Source organism: Acomys minous (genome assembly GCF_964271855.1).
Source record: "Acomys minous genome assembly, chromosome: 8".
Classification (NCBI taxonomy): Eukaryota; Metazoa; Chordata; class Mammalia; order Rodentia; family Muridae; genus Acomys; species Acomys minous.
In genome coordinates, this window is record NC_140489.1 from 20,261,941 (window position 1) to 20,282,467 (window position 20,527).

A 20,527-nucleotide genomic window follows, 5' to 3' on the forward strand; every position below is an offset into this window, starting at 1 on the left:
ATGAGGATATGAACATTGAATGCTAGTTTATCATAAGACAACTACTTTGGTAATTTCTAGTCTGCTAGTATAGCATTGAACTGTTGAAAGTATTTTACTAGGTTTTATAAGCATTATTTGATGATATGCGTATGCTGTATCCATTTTAGTTCTGGAGTTTGTGTGGAAATGCTCTGACCCCAAAACGAGGAGTTTTTGGTAAAACAGGTGACCTCCAGACAATATTGTGCCTAGCCTGTGCTCGAGACGAATTAACGTATTCTGGTGCACTCAATGGGGATATATATGTGTGGAAAGGAATCAATCTTATAAGGACAATACAAGGGGCTCATACTGTAAGTATATTTGAATATTTTAAACACCTTTGGATGTTTACCATTTAACGTTCTTAAAACCAGCTGTCTAATATAGCCTATTTCTAGCCAGTTTAGTTTCCTTAAAATGCTATTCTTAACAGTTTGTTTTTTTAAGACTTCAATTACAAACCATGCAATTAGACTCATACATATTTATTAACTTAGTATAGTTATTATCTTTTTAAAACCTTTGTTGTAACAGTATCTTTTTGAGAATACTGTTGAGTAAAGTGTATTGACTTTAGCAATAGAGTTTTCTAGATTAGCTACAGTCAAATAAAGCTAGTGTTGTTAAGGCCAACTTAACCAGTAGGCAGCAGTTTAGGAACATGTAGGAAAACAAAGCAAAACCACAGACTCATGATGCCCGGGGAGAAAGGACTTGATTTTTTAAATTAAGTGATTATTTACTTTGTGCATTTGAATGTTTGCTTGTGTGCATGTCTGTGCACTGTGTGTGTGTGCCTGGTGCCCTTGGAGGCCAGAGGATGGCAGGGGATCTCCTGGAACTGGAGAGATACACCATTGCGAACCTCCATGTGGGTGCTAGGAAGTGAATCCAGCTCCTTTGGAAGAGCAGCTAATGATCTCAGCCACTGAGCCATCTCTCTAGTCCCTGGGATTTTTTTTTTTTTTAATTCATGAGGTTTTGACATAACTAAGTAAGAAAAGTATATTGTTAAAACTTTTTGTGGTTTTAAATTCAAACTGTTTTGCAGTTGAGTCACTCCTCCAACAGTGTATGGGGTTAGTTAGCATGGAGAGGTTTTCAAGTGAAAAGTACTGATGTACCAAAGAAGTGTTTGTGAATGACTTGTCTAAAGCAAAATGTCTGGAGACACACACACACACACACACACACACAAATGAGTATCTTTTTCACAAATGGTGTGGCAGTTCATATTATAACCTTTAGTATATAAAAGCTATTTTTTCATGTTTTTCAATATAGAATGTGAAGTGTAAAATTTTGCTTATCTTCTGGAAGAAAAATGTCTATTTCCTTTTTTATTAATTACCCCTTTAGTCTTTCACTCCTGTTTGGTTGGTTGCATTGGTACATTTTGTTCATTTGTATATATTAGAAATATGTACTTTTTCAGTTATGTACATTGCAGCTAAGGGCCAGGAATGTGGCTCAGAGATAGGTAGAACACTGGTCTAGCATTGTCGGGTCCTGGGTTCAATCCCTAGTACAATCGTTAGTACAGTAATGATGGTTTATATTTAAGATTTTTTATTGTGTTTTCTGATGTATTTGTTTATATATTCATTTAATATTTATATATTCATAAGAAAGTATTGCTGAATGGATTTTTACCTTCATTTAGTAGTTGTTCTTAAGAAGCCCATGTTATTAAGTCATTTTCTACCTTCACTTAGGCAGGAATTTTTAGTATGAATGCTTGTGAAGAAGGCTTTGCTACTGGTGGCAGAGACGGCTGTATTCGTCTTTGGGATTTAACTTTTAAACCAATTACTGTGATTGATCTCAGGGAAACGGAACAGGGATATAAAGGTAATAATAAAATGAATGAGTTATGCTAAGCAAATTGTGAATGAGCCAATGGTTGCCTTTTAGTACACATGTTCTCTATAGGTTCTGTCAGAAGGACTTCAGCTGATAGTTTGTGCTAACATTATAACAAAGGTCCTTTGTGTGTCGAATGCCTGTTTTAATGAAACCTACAAAAACATACCATAGACATTTATTCTTTTTAACTGTGGATTTCGAAAATACTGTTACAATGCTAAATAGACCTGTTGCCAAATGATCATGCAAATAAAATATATTGTAAATTCATAAATGTTTGTTAATGATGATTTAAATCTTTTTTTCTGATTAAAAACTTACTTTTTCAAAAATTATGGGATTTAAAAATAGGCATAATAATAAAAATAGGTTCTCAATGTAGCATATTAGTCACTAATATGTCATTGAATTATAAGACTAAAATTAGAAGTAACACATTTATATCATATGTATTTAAGATATATTTAAATCATATTTGTGTTACTGAGGAGATGTGTAACTTTGCTCTGTTTAGCTTCATCTATGAATTAAGACCACCATGAATATCTCCTAGTGTTACATGAATTAATACACGTGAGTTATTTAGAATGTTCAGTACATAATAAGTTTTTAGACGTTAGCCATTACTCTATTTTCACTAGTTTGATGATCATTGTTCTGAAACTTACAAAATGTTATTCCTTTTTATGTTATCCTCAAGAGAATATTATGAAGTATAGAGGGTGTCTTTATTGGCAATGGTATATAAATAAAAAATGGGATTTTTTTCATAATGGCCAACATGAACTGTGGAAAATGAAGATAAAGTAAAAGTGAATTCTCTTTCCTTAAATATAGTGATGAATAGGTTTCAGAAATGAGATACAGTGAGAAATCAGGTTGTTACAGAAGAAAACACAAAGTGCATTTGTCTAAAGGCAGAGTCCTGAGCATAGGGTCCTGTGAGACCTCGACTACAGCAGCCCAACTCAACTCTCAGCAAAGGAGAAGGGAAAGGTTATCTAGAGTAGGGGTAGAAATCAGATATGTCAAAAACGAAATCACTGTTCCATATGCAAAAGAATGCAAACAATTGAAGACAATGGGGGTGTATATCCAGACTTTGTACTCTATCTTACAACTAAGATATAAAAGATACAAAAGTTAATTTCCAGTTAAGACTGAACTTTATTATTGCAGCACTAATATTAAGTTCAATATTGGTATTAAATGTGCTTTTTACCAGGTTTATCTGTGAGGAGTGTTTGTTGGCGAGGTGACCACATTTTAGTTGGAACACAGGACAGTGAAATTTTTGAAATTGTTGTACATGAAAGAAATAAACCTTTCCTAATTATGCAAGGACATTGCGAAGGTGAACTTTGGGCTCTTGCTGTTCATCCCACTAAGCCTTTGGCTGTGACTGGAAGTGATGACCGTTCAGTCAGGTAAGTACGTCGGGCACTACAAAATTTCAAATTCAGATTGTAAGAACTAAGAATATGTTAGTGATCATACACCTTAAATATATTGCACGAATGCCTTTCACGTATCATGGTGTTCACCATTCATGCATGCACACACTCAAAGAAGTAAATGTAAAATTTGTTCTAAAGTCTACCTCTGTGATGTATGTAAGCTGTAGGCAATGTGTAAACAAATGAATATGTCTGTGTTCCTATAAAAGTTTATTTATAGACACGAAATCTGAACTTTGTATATTTTCTTGTGTTTTAAATTTTTATTCTTTTATGGTTTTCAACAATGAAAAATAAAATTCATCCTTAGTTCTCAGGCAATAAAAACATGCAGCCATGTTTTAGTCCCAGGATTTGCCCCAGAGGATGTATTTCCTGACACTTGTACAGAATAAGAAATCTGCAGCCGGGCAGTGGTAGCGCACGCCTTTAATCCCAGCACTTGGGAGGCAGAGGCAGGCGGATCGCTGTGAGTTCGAGGCCAGCCTGGTCTACAAAGCAAGTCCAGGGCAGCCAAGGCTACACAGAGCGACCCTGTCTCAAAAAAAAAAAAAAGAAAGAAAGAAATCTGCAGCAAACGCAGCACTTAATGTTGCAGCATTGAAACTTTGTGGTCAGGATCGGCAAGACGCATCAGCACCTCAAGTGATTGGAGCAGGAGCTTGAGAGAGAGAGAGAGAGAGAGAGAAGGGAGGGAGTAAAGGAGAAACCACTTTTATATGTAGACGATGTGACTGTCTAGGTAGAAGCATCCAAAGAAAATGCAAAGAAATTCATGGAACTGAAAGGGAATTGGTGGAGCTGGAGAGATAGCTCAGTGCTTAAGAATGTCTGCTGTTCCTTCAGTGGGCCAAGAGTTTGGTTCCCAGCAACCACGTTGGGCAGCTCACAACCAACTGTATCAGAAACTGTATTTTGGCTTCCTCTGACACCTGTGTGCATGAGCTCAGACACATATACAGAAATAAAAAATAAATTTGAAGAAACTAGCAAATATCTTGGTTATAAAAGAATATAAAACTAGTATACAAAATTTACTTTCCTATAAAATAGCATTAGGTTTTTTGTTTTTGTTTTTAATTAAACATTTTCAGCATCAGGTTTTCAAAAAGATAATGCCTATGGGCTAGAGAGATGGTTCAGCAATTAAGAGCACTAGTTGCTCTTCCAGAGGTCCTGAGTTCAATTCCCAGAAACCACATGGTGGCTCACAACCATCTATACTGGAATCTGATACTCTCTTCTGGCATACAGGTGTATATGCAGATAGAGTACTTATATACATAGAATAAGTTAATTAATAAAAAATAATGTCTATAAAATCATTGCAAAAATCCATTTCTCCCTGTTGATCTTTTTCTGATGTCTTGTGGTAGATGCTTAGTCATTAAATTATAGCTTTTGTATTATAACATAGGTGGCAAAATATTCTACATATTTCGGCTATAGTCCCTGAGTTTCATCACTGTGTTAATATGGTGACAGTTTATTATTTTACTTTTATTAATGTATGTGTATGTGCATGCACACGTATGCTGCATGTGTACTGAGTCCCCATGGAGGCGAGAAGGAGGGTATGGATCCCTTGGAGCTGAAGTTTCAGGCGGGTCAAGCTCCCTGGGTAGGTGCTGGCACCTCAGCTCAGCTCCTCTGAAAGGCCAGAATACTCCTCTCATTGCTGAACCATCTTTCTAGCTCTCAAGTTTTGATGCGAAATTTTATTATAGCTTATTTGAATATGTTAAATCTTCATTAGTATTTTTCTTTGCTCTTTGTATGTGAGAGTATGAGCTCACAAATGCCGGGACACATATGGAGTCAGGACAGCTTTGGGGAGCTGGTTCTCCCCTTCCCTTGTGGGTTTTGGGGAGTGTGCTGTAAGCACTTTTACCTTTGGAGCCACCTCACTGTCCCTGCTATAATATTTTAAAAACAAGAAACTCCAATACTCTCTTTTACTTTAATTATGAATAATATTGCTATTTTCACAGAGACAAATATCTTCCTTTTAACAAGTTTATTTTAACTAAAATGTTCTTACAGGGATTATTATTTTTATAATACATATTAATTATTTTTATTTTTGGATTAACTTGTACAGGATTTGGAGCCTTGTAGATCATGCTTTAATAGCAAGATGTAATATGGAAGAACCAATTCGATGTGCTGCTGTCAATGTAGATGGAATCCACCTTGCCCTTGGGATGAAGGATGGGTCATTCACTGTCCTTAGAGTGAGGTATGCAGTTAGTGTAGAAGCAGAAACAGTAATGACTTGTTTTGTTATAATGCATAGTACTTGTTGCTCTTTAACCATGTATCCTTTCCCACTTCTTTTGTATGTGCTCCAAATAGTAGTTTCATTAAATGAATATACTTATAAAAATAGCTTTGTTGGAAATGAAATTCAAGAACTTTTATCTGGGGCATTAAGAATGCTTAGCAGATAGGTTAGAGAGATGGCCCGGTGATTAAGAAAGCTACTGTTCTTGCAGAGGAACTAGGTTTGGTTCCCAGAACCAACATGGTGGCTCACAACTAACTACTCCTAACTCCAATTCAAGGGGACTTGACTTGATCTTCTGTCTTCTGCAGGCTCCTGCACACATGTACCACATGTAACCTTGAGCAGACACACACACACACACACACACACACACACACAAACACACACACACACACACACACACACACACACACACACACACACAAGAAGCTTAGTACACTGCTGGCTAAAGCTCTGAATTAAAACTTGGGCCTTGACTTTCTGTTGGTAGTAATATTTTCAGTCATGATCCTTTATTGCTAAGCAACCTTAAGGCTATAAGGAATGACTGAGTAGGGTTTTTTGTTTGCTTGTTTGTATCTTTATGATTTGAAAAAAAATGCCCATATCTTTTCCCTTGTAATGCTTAAGGAATTTATTTAAGGCTGGGCATGGTGGCACATGCCTTTAATCCCAGCACTCAGGAAGCAAAGGCAGGAGAATTGCTGTGAATTCGAAGCCAGGCTGGCCTACCCAATAAGTTCCAGGTCAGCCACCACTACATCGAGAGTCCCTGTATCAAACAAACAAACAAACAAGCAAAATAAACAAACAGAATTTGTTAAAGCTGGTCTAGTTGATGTTGAATTATAGGTAGGTACATTGAGTTTCTATCCTGTGAAGTCATTAGGAACAGTGCTGTAGAGCCACAGCATGTTCACAAAACAGTGTGTATGAAATCTTCTCCAGCTCAGTAATCCTCAGCCCAGGTACTCAGGCCGGAAATGATTTATTTATTTTTACTTAGCCTCTCTTGTTTAAGAGTTACTTTCACAAAAGCTGTCAAGTTAATTTTCTGTCTTCCAGCTTTACTGTTACACCCCTGTGTGAGCTTTGCCATCTCCTCACTGGATTGGTGGAATAGAAGGTGGAACTGCCCTTCTTACCATCTCAAACCATCTCACACTGCCATGATTGAGAGTCCTGCTTTGTTTATTAATTAAATATGTACTTTGACAAACACACACACACACACACACACACACACACACACGTACACTGCATATTTTGGTCACTCTCATTCCCTACTCTGTGTTAGCTCCCTTCCCCACCACCAACTCTTCTTCATCCCTACAAATCTCTTTGCCATACTCATAACTTTTTGCTTTGTTTTCTGACCATTGAGAGTAACCATGGTCCTCTGTGACCATGATTTTGGAACTGTACTGGAGTCTGATGGGGCCGCATAACTGAAGACAACTCCCTCCCTCCCAACATGTATGTCAATACAATAGCCAGTAGTTCTGCACGGTGCCTGGGACCCTATGTGCCCCGCCCTTCATCTGTGAGTGACTGGGAAAGACCACTGATGTTTTTTCTTCTCCAGAAACTCTGGCTGTGTGGAAGTTACAGCAGGGAAGATGTTTCCAGCTCCCTTTCAGCTTTATTTTAGAGGTTCCTTTTAAGTCACATGTGGCTGCAGTCATCTTCTTTCCAAAGGCTGTCTGCTCCTTAGGCTGAAGGCTGCAGTCCTTGATGTGGTGTGCAATGTCCATCTCAGATCTGCTTTTCTGTACCTCACTCCGTTTTTTGTTTTTTTTTTCACCTATACAAAATTTACTCACAGCTGGGCCTAATGGTGCAGACTTGCAATTCTAGTTGTTAAGGTGGATGAGGCAGGAGGACTGTGAATTGAAAGTCTTCCTGGACTTGAGTTCAAGGCAAGCCTGCCTAATTTAGTGACTCAAAATAAATAAATAAATAAATAGACTGTAGTTAAATAGTAGAGTGCTTGCCTAGCATGTACAAGGCTCTAGGTTTGATTCCCAGTATGGAAAAAAACTGTAGGTTTTTACAGTTGAGATGGGGTATAAGTTTTCTCTTAAAATTGCTTTTATATAATATATTTTATTTCAGTAATTATAGATCTTTAGTGACATTTAATAAATCCACATTATTGTGTCACTACTATCTTCTCTAAACTTTTAATCTTTGTATGTGGATTTGGCTCGACATAACTGCAGCGATTTTGATTCAGAACTGCCACATTGATTCAGGTTAACCTGAGTTGGCATTTCCTGAATAGTTTCCCAGCACACCACAAACCAACAAAGTCTATGGAGTTATTTAGAGCTTTCAACTAGACTTTGGCACTGGGAAGGTACCTGACTCCTTGACATTGGCAAGATAAACTTGCTTGTGGGGATTGTGGGGTTGAACTTGAGCTTGCTTGTTGAGTACTTGTGTCAATAGTTCGCAAGCCTGTACTCTGCAAACCTGGATTTTGTCTGCTTCTCTTTCTTTGGTTTCACTCTATCTTACTAGTCTATCTTCAGCTTCATTGTTTGCTGCTCTTCCCACTAATGTCCGTATCTCCATCATGCTCACTTTAAATAGCACGCTCATTACATGCTGCCGTGCCCGGTCTGTGCTGTGTCTTATTCCCAAAGAACCTTCTCTTCTATTTTAGATGTAGCCAGTGCCTCACTCATGTCCATCTTATGCTCAGGTCAGAGTTGCTGTGGCTTCTTCTTGCTTTCAATCTAGTTTTAGCCAGACTTTCAGTCTTCCTTGCAGTTTCACATATTCCTTTTGAGCAATTCCCATATATTGTCATAGTTATTTTATGTCTGTGTCATGCAAGGTCAGCTCAAGTTTGAATCCCCAGCACTAAAACAACATTAAGTGTTCAGTGCTATTAAAAGGATTTGCTCCAAGCTCCATTTAGAAAATTAAAAAAACCAAGAAACATGCTTCTGCTTCTGAAATTGCTAACCTGGAGCACTTCAAATGACTGATGCAGAATTTATATGGAGAGACGGCTGCCGCTGAGAAGTAGTGCTTTTTCCCTGCTCTTGCCCCTCTTCGCTGCATCCCTGTCCTTCCCACTCCGTCCAGTTCTAGAAGTTTGAAAACTCAACTGTGTTAAACTTAAGTGTTCATCTGTGTTTATGGCTGTTACCAACACCCATGCTATTTTGGAAATTCCTTTTAAGGTATCCTAGAAAAATATGGCTGAACAGTGGGTTTTTTGTTGTTGTGGTTTAATAAATTAAGCTGAGCATAGTGGTGGATGCCTGTAATTCGGGTGCTTGGGAGGCAGAAGCAGAAAGATTGGGAGTTTGAGGCCAGGCTGGGCTACATAATGAGACTCTCAAAAAAGGGAACATTTAAAATGAAATTCACTAGTAAGGAAAAATGAATAAAAACAGCCAAGGTAGTTATATAAATGTGACTCCTGCTATAGCAGCTCCTTCTGCAAGAGGCATTCCTCCTGGGCTGTGACATGTGGCAGCAGTTGTTGGAGTCTTTTGAACTTATAGAAGGAAGTCAGTTAAGACACAAGCCTGGTGGGGACCCGCCATGTCACCTGACAAGCCGCTAGCTCCCATCACCTCAGCTGTGCTGGACAGTCAACATGAATCATTTGACTGGAGTTCTTGCAGCACTAAGGCTCCATCCGCCAGCAGTCTCTTGGTTTCCTGCCTCAGCATGTTTACTTTCTTCAGCTGAGTCTGCTCCGTCAGAAGCTGGCTGTGGGGGTTGTTGCAAACACCCTCTCATCTCAAGGCCCTAAAGATATCTATTCAGATGTATTGCTGAAGCAGTGCATTCTTTCATGCTCTTCTTACTTTCCAAATGTCAGTTTGTACATTTGACTCATTATAAAAAATGTGAGCTGGGTGTGGTGGCACTCGCCTTTAATCCCAGAGTCAGATGGATTGCTGTGAGTTCAAGGCCAGCCTGGTCTACAAAGTGAGTCTAGGACAGCCTAGGCTACACAGAGAAACCCTGTTTCAAAAAACCAAAGCCAAAACCAAACATATAAAAACTATGGAAATTATAGTGTTTAAGACTATTTCATAAATTTAGTATTTACAACAAACTTTTATCTTTAAAAAAATCTGGCTAAATATTTTACCATCTGAACCGAGAAATTTAGTAGGGAGCTGTAGGGTACATGAAAATAAGGTTATTTATGCACTGAAATTTACCATTTTTCTTTTCTACTTTTTTTTTTGAGGGGGTGCTGGGGTTCAAATCCAGGACTTTATGCTGGACAGATGCTCTGTCACCACATGGTGCAGCATCCATTTTTTTCCCTATTTATTTCTGGTCAGCAAAATAATTATTCCCAAGCAGATGCTACTTACTTTCCTTACATGTATGTCACAGCCAGTGTTTGGAGATATTTTTAAACAGTTCTCCTGTGACTTTTGTTCATAGGGTCTTTTTTGTTTTTCACAGAGATATGACTGAAGTTGTACATATTAAAGACAGGAAAGAAGCAATCCATGAGCTAAAATATTCTCCAGATGGCACTTACCTTGCTGTTGGCTGCAATGACAGCTCGGTTGACATCTATGGAGTTGCTCAGCGATACAAAAAAGTTGGAGAATGTGTTGGTTCAGTTAGCTTCATCACTCATCTGGACTGGTCTTCCGACAGTAGATATCTACAGACAAACGACGGCAATGGGAAGCGACTGCTCTATAAGATGCCAGGTAAACTTTTCTAGCACATTACATACAGCTCATAGACTTTTAATGTCTGTAGTATTTAATCTTTCATTAAGAGTAAGTTGCAGCTGGGTGTGGTGGCGCACGCCTTTAATCCCAGCACTTGAAGAGGCAGAGGCAGGTGGATCTTTGTGAGCTTGAGGCCAGCCTGGTCTATAGAGTGAGTCTAGGACAGCCTAGGCTACACAGGGAAACCCTGTTTCAGAAAAAGAAAGAAAAGAAAGAAAGGAAGAAAGGAAAGAAAGAGTGTAAGTTGTAAATTATACTTGATTGTAGGCATAGTAATCTGATCTATATCTTTAGAGTTCTTTGCCAGAATATCGAGTTTAAGTAACATCAAAATTCTATATGTTTAAAATACATGATGTGGTATTTTTTTTTCATTTGAGATAGAGTCTCGTCATATTTTATGGGTAGACTGTAACTGGCTGTATAGCCCAGGCTGGCCTCACATTTGGAGATCTGCTTGCCTCTGCCTTCCAAGTGCTGGGATTAAAGACAAGTACTACCATGTCCAGTCTAATGTGATTTTTAAAAATGTATATATAATGGAGATTTAAAAAGTATTTTAACAATCATACTAGTTGGTATACCTATCACCTAATATAGTTACTGTGCTTTTCACATGTATAGAAACATTTCAAGCATGCCATGAGTGATAAGTATGAGTAATAACAGCTACCTTGCTGTACATTCAGAAAGGACACTCAGAACTCATCCTGTCCAACTGGAATGTAGTGCCCTGGACAACATCTTCCCAGCACTCCAAGCCCTTCTTAATTAAAACTCCTCACTTCTCACAATGACACCTTGTTTGATATGGTGCTTTGTAAATTAATCACTCTTGTAAGAACTTAGTAAGACCAGTTGCATAATACAGTCAATGGATCCCCTGCAAGCTTTTCACTGACGGTTTATAACGAAGTTCTACTGAACCCTGAAGTCCTCTTTCCTCGCATGAATGTATCATCCTCCACTGATCATTCCTTTTTAGTCTTTTCTGGTGTTTCCTCCCTATGATGCATCTTGAGTTTCTCTTATTAATACATAATTTGCCACTTTGTCGTAGCATTTCCCTTTCCTCCCTCCTCCCTGCCCCCTCTGTTCTCTGCCCCCCACCACCACTTTCCCTCTACCCCTCTTTCTCTCTCTCTTTTCCTCTCTTACTTGCTCTCTCCTTTTTTTCTCTCCCTCCCTCCCTCCCTCCCTTGTTTGGAATTTTATTGAACACATTATAGAAGATGTTTAGTCAAAAAGACCCAAGCCATTGCCCTCAGTAGACCCCTTAGATTCTTTCTGTGCCTTCACCTTTTTCTCCTCTGCACAGCTACGCAGTGAGCAGTCATTTCGTTGTTGTCCTAAGTATGAGCTAAGCACAGATGGACGAGAGTTGCCAGAAAGGAGGGCTTCACTCATCTGAGTGTGGCCTCAGCTTCCTTAGATCCAGCCACTTTGATAACCTCTGAAGAAAGACATCTTGGTGGTTTTTTTTTTAAATCTCACCCAGTTGCACTAATTTATATCAGAATCCTAATAAGATTCAGTTCTGTTTTCCATATGAATGGGTCTGCTGAATTGATAATTATGTTCAAACTCTCTAAGTCAGTAGAATTTTTAAAAATTTTAATTTTGTTTTCTAATCCACACTTAGCTGTCTGGTTATTCTTCTCTGACTTAGGTATAAGGTATTAAAATTTATACCTGAGTGAAAAGAATCAAATGAAGTAATTTCTTAAATAAAGACTCTTTTATTTTTAGGAGGAAAGGAAGTGACAAGTAAAGAAGAAATAAAAGGCGTTCACTGGGCTTCATGGACATGTGTTTCAGGCCTTGAAGTCAATGGCATTTGGCCCAAGTATTCTGATATCAATGACATAAATTCAGTAGATGGAAATTATGTTGGCCAGGTGTTAGTCACAGCTGATGACTATGGTGTGGTAAAATTATTTCGATACCCATGTTTAAGAAAAGGTATCTTTCTTTCTAATATTTTAACTAACCATCTCATAAAAGATGTTATGCGCTGACATAGTTTAGATAAATTATAGAAGTTAATATTTATTTTACAATTATTTTAATTTTATGTACATTGGTATTTTGTCTGCATGTATATCTGTGTCAGGTCCCCTGGAACAGAAATTACAGACAGGTATGAACTGCCATATGGGTGCTGGGAATCAAACCAGGGTCCTCTGGAAGAGCAGACAGTGCTCTCAACTGCTGAACCATCTCTCCAGCCCCAAAAGTTAATATTTTAGAATGTATACTAATTGGTGAAGACTTTTATTATGCCAGCTCAAAAATTATCCAAACGAAACTATTCAGTTAACTACAGCATCTATTTAATTTGGAAGTCTGTGACTTCAGGAAAAAATTCAATCCAACCTGACATGATTTCTTAAATTGCTCATGATGATGGAATTTTATAGACACATAAAAATTTAAATGATAGAATATTGCATAAGACAAAAATACCTCTTTAATCATGAGGAAACAGTAGACAAACTCTAATTGAATGGTATCCAACAAAATATGTGGAGTTAAAATTAGCTATAAAAACTGGGTGTATTTGATTTTGATTACATCAATTCCTATGTTACATTGTATGCTTTTCTTGTGTGTTGCACCAACCTTGCATCCCTAGAACAAGTCACCATAGGTTTTGTTGTTTAATACTTTTAAATATGTTGCTGGATTCTTTTGTTTTTTGTTTTTTGGTTTTTGGTTTTTGGTTTTTGGTTTTTTTTGATGTCTTAAATCTTTTAGAGGACTTTCAGGCTGGTTGGGCTGGGGCTACTGTCAGTGGGGTAAGTCAGACTAGTTGTATCAATTTCACTTAAAAACAAAGACCTCAGGTCAAAATGGTCACTTATATTAATATAAAAAACTGATCTCCAAGCTTTATTCAGAGTAGCAAGATTATGCCGTGCGTTTTTTTGTTCTTAGCTTGTTTTGTTTGTAGACAGGTTTTTCTTACACAGTATAGAGTTGTTTTGTTCATCTGTTTTGCTTTATATTTGTGCTAATGGGGATCAAAGCCAGAGACTAATGATACACATTAGGTAAACGCTGTACCAGTGAACTGTATATACCCTTTCCCTTTTAAGACAGTATGTTTTGAGGTAATGTCTCACAGATTTACTCAAGCAGGCCTCAAACTTGTGATTTTTCTATCTTAGCCTTCCTAGTAGCCAGGTGTGAACCAGCACACCTATCACCTCACAGTTTGTCTTTCCGTGTTTCTTGATTGTTTTTTTTTTTAATTTAGTTAAAATATAATCACATAATTTCCTCCCCTCTTTTCTTCCTCCCACACCTCTTATGACCACCCTTTTAAATTCGTTGGTTAATTATTATATATACACGCACACCCACACATGTATCTGCAAATAAATATATAAATGCAGAAAGGCTGTTTACTGTTGCTTGCTTGCTTGTTAGTTTTTTTAAATGGCTTACCTCTTGGAACTGGATAAGACTTAGGGTGCTCTTCTCTGAGGAAGACTCATTCTCCCTCTCTCAGTAGTTTGTAATTGCCTGGAACTCTTCTTCTAGGCATGGGACCATTTTCAATTCCCCTCCACTACAGTGAACTTTGGCACGCCACCTAGTGTTCAGGTCTGTGTAGGCAACCGCACTGTTGAGACTTCGTGGGTGAAGCTTCCCTGTCGTCTCTAGAAAACCCAGTCTTTTTTTTTTTTTTGCCTTTATAAGAGGAAGTTTTATTGTTAATTAATTACCTTAATAGTTTCAGAAAGAAGAACAGATTAGCTCAGTCCAACATGATTTGAAGTTGGCAAAATCTAGAGAAGCAAGTACTCTGACCGCTAAGGATTTAATTTGAGTGCTCTTAATACTTAGCCATCTAACACTTCAGATATAATCCAGAACAGTGCATCATCCCATCCTTTTCACTCTAATATCACACTACCTCCCTCCATTGTGGAAAAAGATGAAGATGGATTCTTGTATGTGGCCTACAGCGGAGAGAACACTTTTGGCTTCTGAGGGCCTGTGCTGGGCTAGGTGCACCGTTCCTGCTTGTGTATCTTGTAAATAACCGGCCGTTTTCAGTTATTCTACCAGAGCCTCCACACAGACCAACTAGTGCATTTGTAACTGGATTTATTTCTTAATATATTGGAAGGTTTGTTTTCTTAGATTAGTAAATTATCATATAGAGTTTTATTTTCAGTTTGTGCACTTTCCTCATGGCTATATGCTCCAGGGAACCAGTCCTCTGGGAATGATATTTAATAGAAGACCCAGTCTTACAGAAGGCCTCCAGGGTCTTCCCTTCCTTCCACGGCAGTCCCCAAGCCTTAGCTGTAAGCACTGTGCCACAGATGTATCAGCTGGGACTGGGCTCCCACATTTTGACCTTCCGTAATAATCTTTGCTGCAAAAAGCAGTTTCTCTGTCAAGGATTAGGCCCTGTACGTACATATCTGTGGGTATAAGGACAACTAATTAGACTTCAGATGGAAGTGGCAGGAAGTAGGTTCTCTGACATCTATGACTGCAGTAGCCGTGGGTAGACATGACCCCTCCGCTGCTGAGCAGGCCTTAAGTCCAAATACAGCTGTTGGTTACCACCAAAATCCGTGTCACTATGGCACCTTTAGGGATATCTCACTGTGATTATCATTGTTGTGGTCCCCAGGTGTCCCAGCTGGAAAGACTGTTGAGCTTGCCTCCCTAGGCAATGTGCGTAACACCTCCTGGTATTATGAAAGCTACATCAGGGAGGTGGCCTTTGGGTCAGATCCAGCTCTCTCTAGTCCTCCATGCCCTATGTTCACAGTGTCTTCAGCAGTAGGAACTTATACCTCATAGTTTTGTTGTCCCTACTAAAACATATTGTAAAATCAGTAAAGAAAATATTTGCACCCCTCAGTCCATTCATTTGTTCATTTAACTATCTTTTAAATTATTTTTCATCTGATCATATATAAGATAATGTTGTGATGTTGTAATAGTTTGCATAAAGTAGTCATTGTTTAAGGTGGTATTTTTTGTGTATTGTCTTTTATCGATTTAGAGATACATACTTTTGTTACAGGGGCCAAGTTTAGAAAATATATTGGCCATTCAGCTCATGTAACTAATGTCAGATGGTCACATGATTATCAGTGGGTTATTTCTATTGGTGGAGCAGATCACTCTGTCTTTCAGTGGAAATTTGTTCCTGAAAGAAAATTAAAAGATGCTCTTCACATAGCACCCCAAGGTAAGCTTCTACAGCACCCCCCATTCATAGATCCAAACTATTTTACCATTGAAGCTTATTAATAGCAGAAATTCCCTGTTAAAATAGCTGTATATCTTTAAAATCATTCATTACATTCATACAATATGAAGTATTTGGGTTGATATTTAATTTGTCAAATGAGTGAAGTTAATAGTTCTTGCCAGCAAAACCAACAATTAATGTTTCATCTTAGAAATATGGGTGCCTAGGTTTCATATACTTTAAAAAAATAAAGAAAATGTCAATCTGTTGTGTGTTATATTTTTAAGCTATTTTTTTAAATGTTGATTATAGAATATATTCACTTACATCTGCACAGACACATAAATTTGTTGTAGTGGTCATTGGGGAGCCAGGGGAAGGGTTTAATGGAACTATTGAGTTTCAGTGACTTAGACAGAAAGATAATTTGTACTACAGTTTGCTGACATGTATGTCACTTGAATAGGTCATTTCATTTGACTGCCTTATGGCTTATTTCCACGTCAAACTGAGAGTCACATCTTAATCATTAATTTTACATTGTTGTTTTAAAAGTAAAACTTTAAGATGATATTTTGTTTTCTAAACACTTATAGAAAGTCTGGCTGAGTCCAACAGCGATGACTCAGATTCAGATCTGTCTGATGTTCCGGAGCTGGATTCTGAGATTGAGCAAGAGACGCAGCTCACTTACCACCGACAGGTAAGAGCCTAGCAGCCTATGATGTTGGCCCCCAAAGTCCAATTTCTTCATCATGATTTCTGCTACTTTCATCTACTGTGAGTTTTTATGGCTTTAATTTCTCCAGTAATGGGTAGTTCTTTCAGTTTCTCCCCTTTGACATCATAACACACTTGCAAAGAGTATCCTTTCATATTAAATATTTAATGTACTAAGTAGGCCTGTATTCTTTTTGCCTGTAGAATTTTATCGTAGTAGCCTACCACATTTCCCTTGAAGTGTTTCCTTATGAGGTATAAAGAGGTCTCGGCATACAAAATTCCAAGTGTTTTCTTATCAGCATTTGAAAGTTATATTAACTACATGGGCACTTTTATTAATACTTACCTTAATCATATTCCTGTGTATATGCACTTTCAAGGTTTACAAAGAAGATCTACCTCAGCTTAAAGAACAATGCAAAGAGAAGCAGAAAAGTGCTACTTCTAAACGAAGAGAACGTGCTCCAGGAAATAGTATTCGGTTACACTTTATTCATGGGTATAAAATAGTATTTTTCATTTATGTGTTTGAATTTGAGTTTGTGCTCAATACCTTGGCAAGTCACGCTGCCTTGCTATGCCTGTTTCCCTATCTATAAATTGGTACCTGACTAAAAAGCCACAATGAGGAATAAATAAGCAATGCTATGGATGACGTTGTCTGGCACACAGTGAGCCACTATGAAGGTCTTGATTAAATTTCTAAAAACTGTCTGAAAGTTTGATAGTACATTCATACATCTTTAAAAGTGTAAGAGGTAGTCATCTCTCCTACAATGGGACTAAAGGAATTTTCTGAATCCTCTTTTGCCTGAGTATTCAGGATTTAATATTTAGCTAATTATTATCAGTTTCTGGAGTCCTTAGAGCATATATAATGTACAGGCCTCACATTTCTGCTCCACAGCAACACATTTCTACCCTCAGCAAGCACACATTTTCTCATCAGACTGGTAATACTTTCTAAGGATTTGAAAATAATTTATTTATAAAAAGTATTCCCAGGGCTAGAGAGAAGGCTCAGTGATTTAGGAAGGTTTGCTGCTCTTCCATGGGACATGAGTTCCGTTCCCAGCACCTATATCAGGTGGCCTCCAAGTACACCTGCACATAGATCTCACACACACACACACACACACACACACACACACACACACACACACACACAAATACACACACACACACACACAAATAGAATCAATCTTTAAAAAAAAAAGTATTTCCCTTCCAGTGCTAAGTAGATAATATTTTAGTTAGGTTGTGTTGTGTGAACTGGACTTCTTTGAAGCACAAAGCAAGGTTGTCATTGATGGGATTGCATTAATTATTGTAAGATTTGTATATTCTAATTGATTGCTTAAGGCTGCTGTTGGAACATGTATTACATAGTCATGGTTCAACAGTGTGCATAAAAAAGTGCTGTTTGAAACCGTCTCTTCTTCCCCCTCTGCTCCAAGTGTCGTTCCCTTCCCCTACTAAATAATATTTGCTCTCAGGAATCTTTGATTTATTCCTTTCCTTATCTGATTGTGTATAAAAGAAGTGGTTTAACTTTGTAGAATACAAATTTAATCGTGTTTTTGCAAATACTTGAATACCAGAGATGACTTTTTCGTACCTGAATTTTTTTTTCTGCTCAGTACCTAAGCCTGGGTTTTAGCTGTCTGTAAGCAGAGAAGCTCATAACAGGATGTAGATTCTAAGAAAGTGGTCACCTCCTTTAATTATCTAGTTCCTTTAAAACTGGACATTAAATGGTCCAAATGATACCTACTCTTCTGTGTGTTACATATTGATCAGATGAAAGATTAGAACACATCACACATGATTTATTCTCTGCATTAGTTACAGGGGTTATGACTGCCGAAGTAATCTTTTCTACACTCAAATTGGTGAAATCGTATACCATGTGGCAGCAGTGGGTGTCATATACAATAGACAGCAGAACACACAGCGCTTTTACCTGGGCCATGATGATGATATTCTGTGTCTGGCTATTCATCCTTTGAAGGACTATGTGGCAACGGGCCAGGTACGTTCCCTTAGAAGACCGTGTGACAGTAAGTCAGATAGGCAGCCTTCAAAAACTTACGTTGCTTTTTATTTTTATGTGCATCTGTGTCTCGCCTGTAAGTATTTCTGTGCACCATGTGCATGCAGCACGCATGGAGGGCAGGATAGGGTAGAAGGAACTACGATGGCTGAGAGCCACTGAATGCGTGCTGGGAATCGAACCTGGGCCATCTGGCCGAGCAGTCAGTGCTCCTAACTGTTGAGCCATCTTGCCAGCCCCCAAACCTGATTTCTCTAGGTTGAGTTAACTAAAGCAAAATAAGTACTTAGCAAAAAGCTCTATGACAACACAGGATGACTGTGTCTTTTATTTTTCAATGGCAGTACCAGCCTACCTCACTTGCCAAAGCACGGGTTCTAAAATCTTGTAACGGGATGTGTCTCTACATGAGTGTTCATAAAGGAGGCACACCATTGGCCATAGATTCTTACTGTGTTTAAAAACTGTGCTAGTGCCCAGGCGTGGTGGTGCACACCTTTAATTCCAGCACTTGGGAGGCAGAGGCAGGTGGATTGCTGTGAGTTCAAGGCCAGCCTGGTCTACAAAATGACTCAGGGACAGTCAAGGCTAACACAGAGAAACCCTATCTCGAAAAACAAACAAACAAACAAAAGCAAAAAGAAGAAGAAGAAGAAGAAGAAGAAGAAGAAGAAGAAGAAGAAGAAGAAGAAGAAGAAGAAGAAGAAGAAGAACTGTACTAGCTTGTTTGGTTTACTTCACCCTCAACCTATGAAAATATTTAGTACTCAAAGACAAAAGTGACAAGTAACCATGGGATAAAATCTTTAAAACCCTGAGTCAAAATAAGTTGATTTAGGGGTCCGGAGAGATGGCTCCGAAGTTAAGAGCACAGCTTGCTCTTCCAAAGGTCCTGAGTTCAATTCCCAGCAAGCACATGGTGGCTCACAACCATCTATAATGAGATCTGGTGCCTTTTTCTGTCATATAGGCATACATGCGGGGAAAACTCTGTACACTTAATAAATAAGTAAATCTTAAAAAAGAAAAAAAGAGTTCATTATGGTGATAGAACACTGACTAACATATGTGCTTATGTCCTTAAAATGAAATATCTCAAGCATGCTTCTATAGTACTATGTGTGCGTGCATATGTGTGTATGTGTGTGTGTTTGTGTGTATCCCATTTGCATCCATGTGCCATTATTTATTGTCTGTGGGCAAATTCTGTGCCTCTGTATCCTCATCCTTAAAATCAGGATACAATAGGTGCCTAACTTAAGGAATTATGATGGTTAATAGATAAGCCAGACTTTGTAAGGGCTGTGGAACAGCCTCTGTCAGGTAAGTCCCTTCTCGGTGAGTGCTGGTCCAAATCATCCATCATTCTCATCCGAAGTGATCAACAGGCAATTGAAAATGTCGGTCTTGACTGGGAGACATTGTTGATTTAATAATTGAAAGTGTAGAAAAAGTATAGAAAGAAGAGCCTGGGTATTTAAAGGGGGGAATCTTGATGGTTTATATTTGAATTACAAGTGACAAAATTATGAAGAAAACACTGGTAAAAATGAAGGAAAACGGATGATTAGGCAGGAGTCATGCTGTAAAACTGTCAGAAGCAGCAAAACTTGTATAGGTAAAACTTAGAGGTCACCAATAATGTTTAGATGGATGATTTAATGAGTCATTCAATGGTTTGGTGCTATTTCTTTTATACCCTTTATATTAAAAAAGTCTCAAAATTAAGTATAATTAATTTCTACCATTGCTTTTCCAGGAGCTGCTTTATATATAAAATGATAGTGTATGTATCTTTATAGTTGATTATATAGTTATAGAGCCAAATTGAGAATTGTAGATTACTTATGTATATGTGAGCATCATAAACCAAGTCGATTTGTCTCATGTCTGTTGCTATGAAAAAATATCTTAAGTAAACTGCTTCTCAGCTTCAGGAAGTTCAGTGGTCATGTGGGGTGGCACATCACAGCCAGGGGGACACACATGGGGCAACTGCTCTGCTGTGCTGGCTGTGAAGCAGACAAAGAGGAATGGGCCATATTTTAAAGGTTCTGCCATCCTAGTTAAACCATGGCCTAAAGACTAACTAATGTGTATATTTGAGGGCCCTTTAGATCCAAACTATAGCACCAAGTTAAAGATGAATGAAATCGGGGTGGGCAT

General features: G+C 38.1%; 1 protein-coding gene across 9 annotated transcripts in view; it reads left to right on the top strand.

The window, feature by feature from the left end:
* The window catches only part of EML5 (EMAP like 5), a 117,686-nt gene that overhangs the window by 23,472 nt on the left and 73,687 nt on the right, over positions 1–20,527 (top strand). For all 9 annotated transcript variants that reach the window (XR_014781267.1, XM_084792959.1, XM_084792961.1 and 6 more), the window contains exons 5-14: positions 150–335; positions 1,740–1,875; positions 3,116–3,317; positions 5,449–5,586; positions 10,081–10,337; positions 12,111–12,323; positions 15,415–15,582; positions 16,182–16,288; positions 16,689–16,807; positions 18,154–18,340. Coding sequence is in view for 8 of the 9 variants with exons in the window: in XM_084792959.1 (XP_084649085.1) it covers positions 150–335; positions 1,740–1,875; positions 3,116–3,317; positions 5,449–5,586; positions 10,081–10,337; positions 12,111–12,323; positions 15,415–15,582; positions 16,182–16,288; positions 16,689–16,807; positions 18,154–18,340 (1,713 nt within the window). In the remaining variant the exon portion in view is untranslated. The remainder of the gene's footprint in view (positions 1–149; positions 336–1,739; positions 1,876–3,115; positions 3,318–5,448; positions 5,587–10,080; positions 10,338–12,110; positions 12,324–15,414; positions 15,583–16,181; positions 16,289–16,688; positions 16,808–18,153; positions 18,341–20,527) is intronic.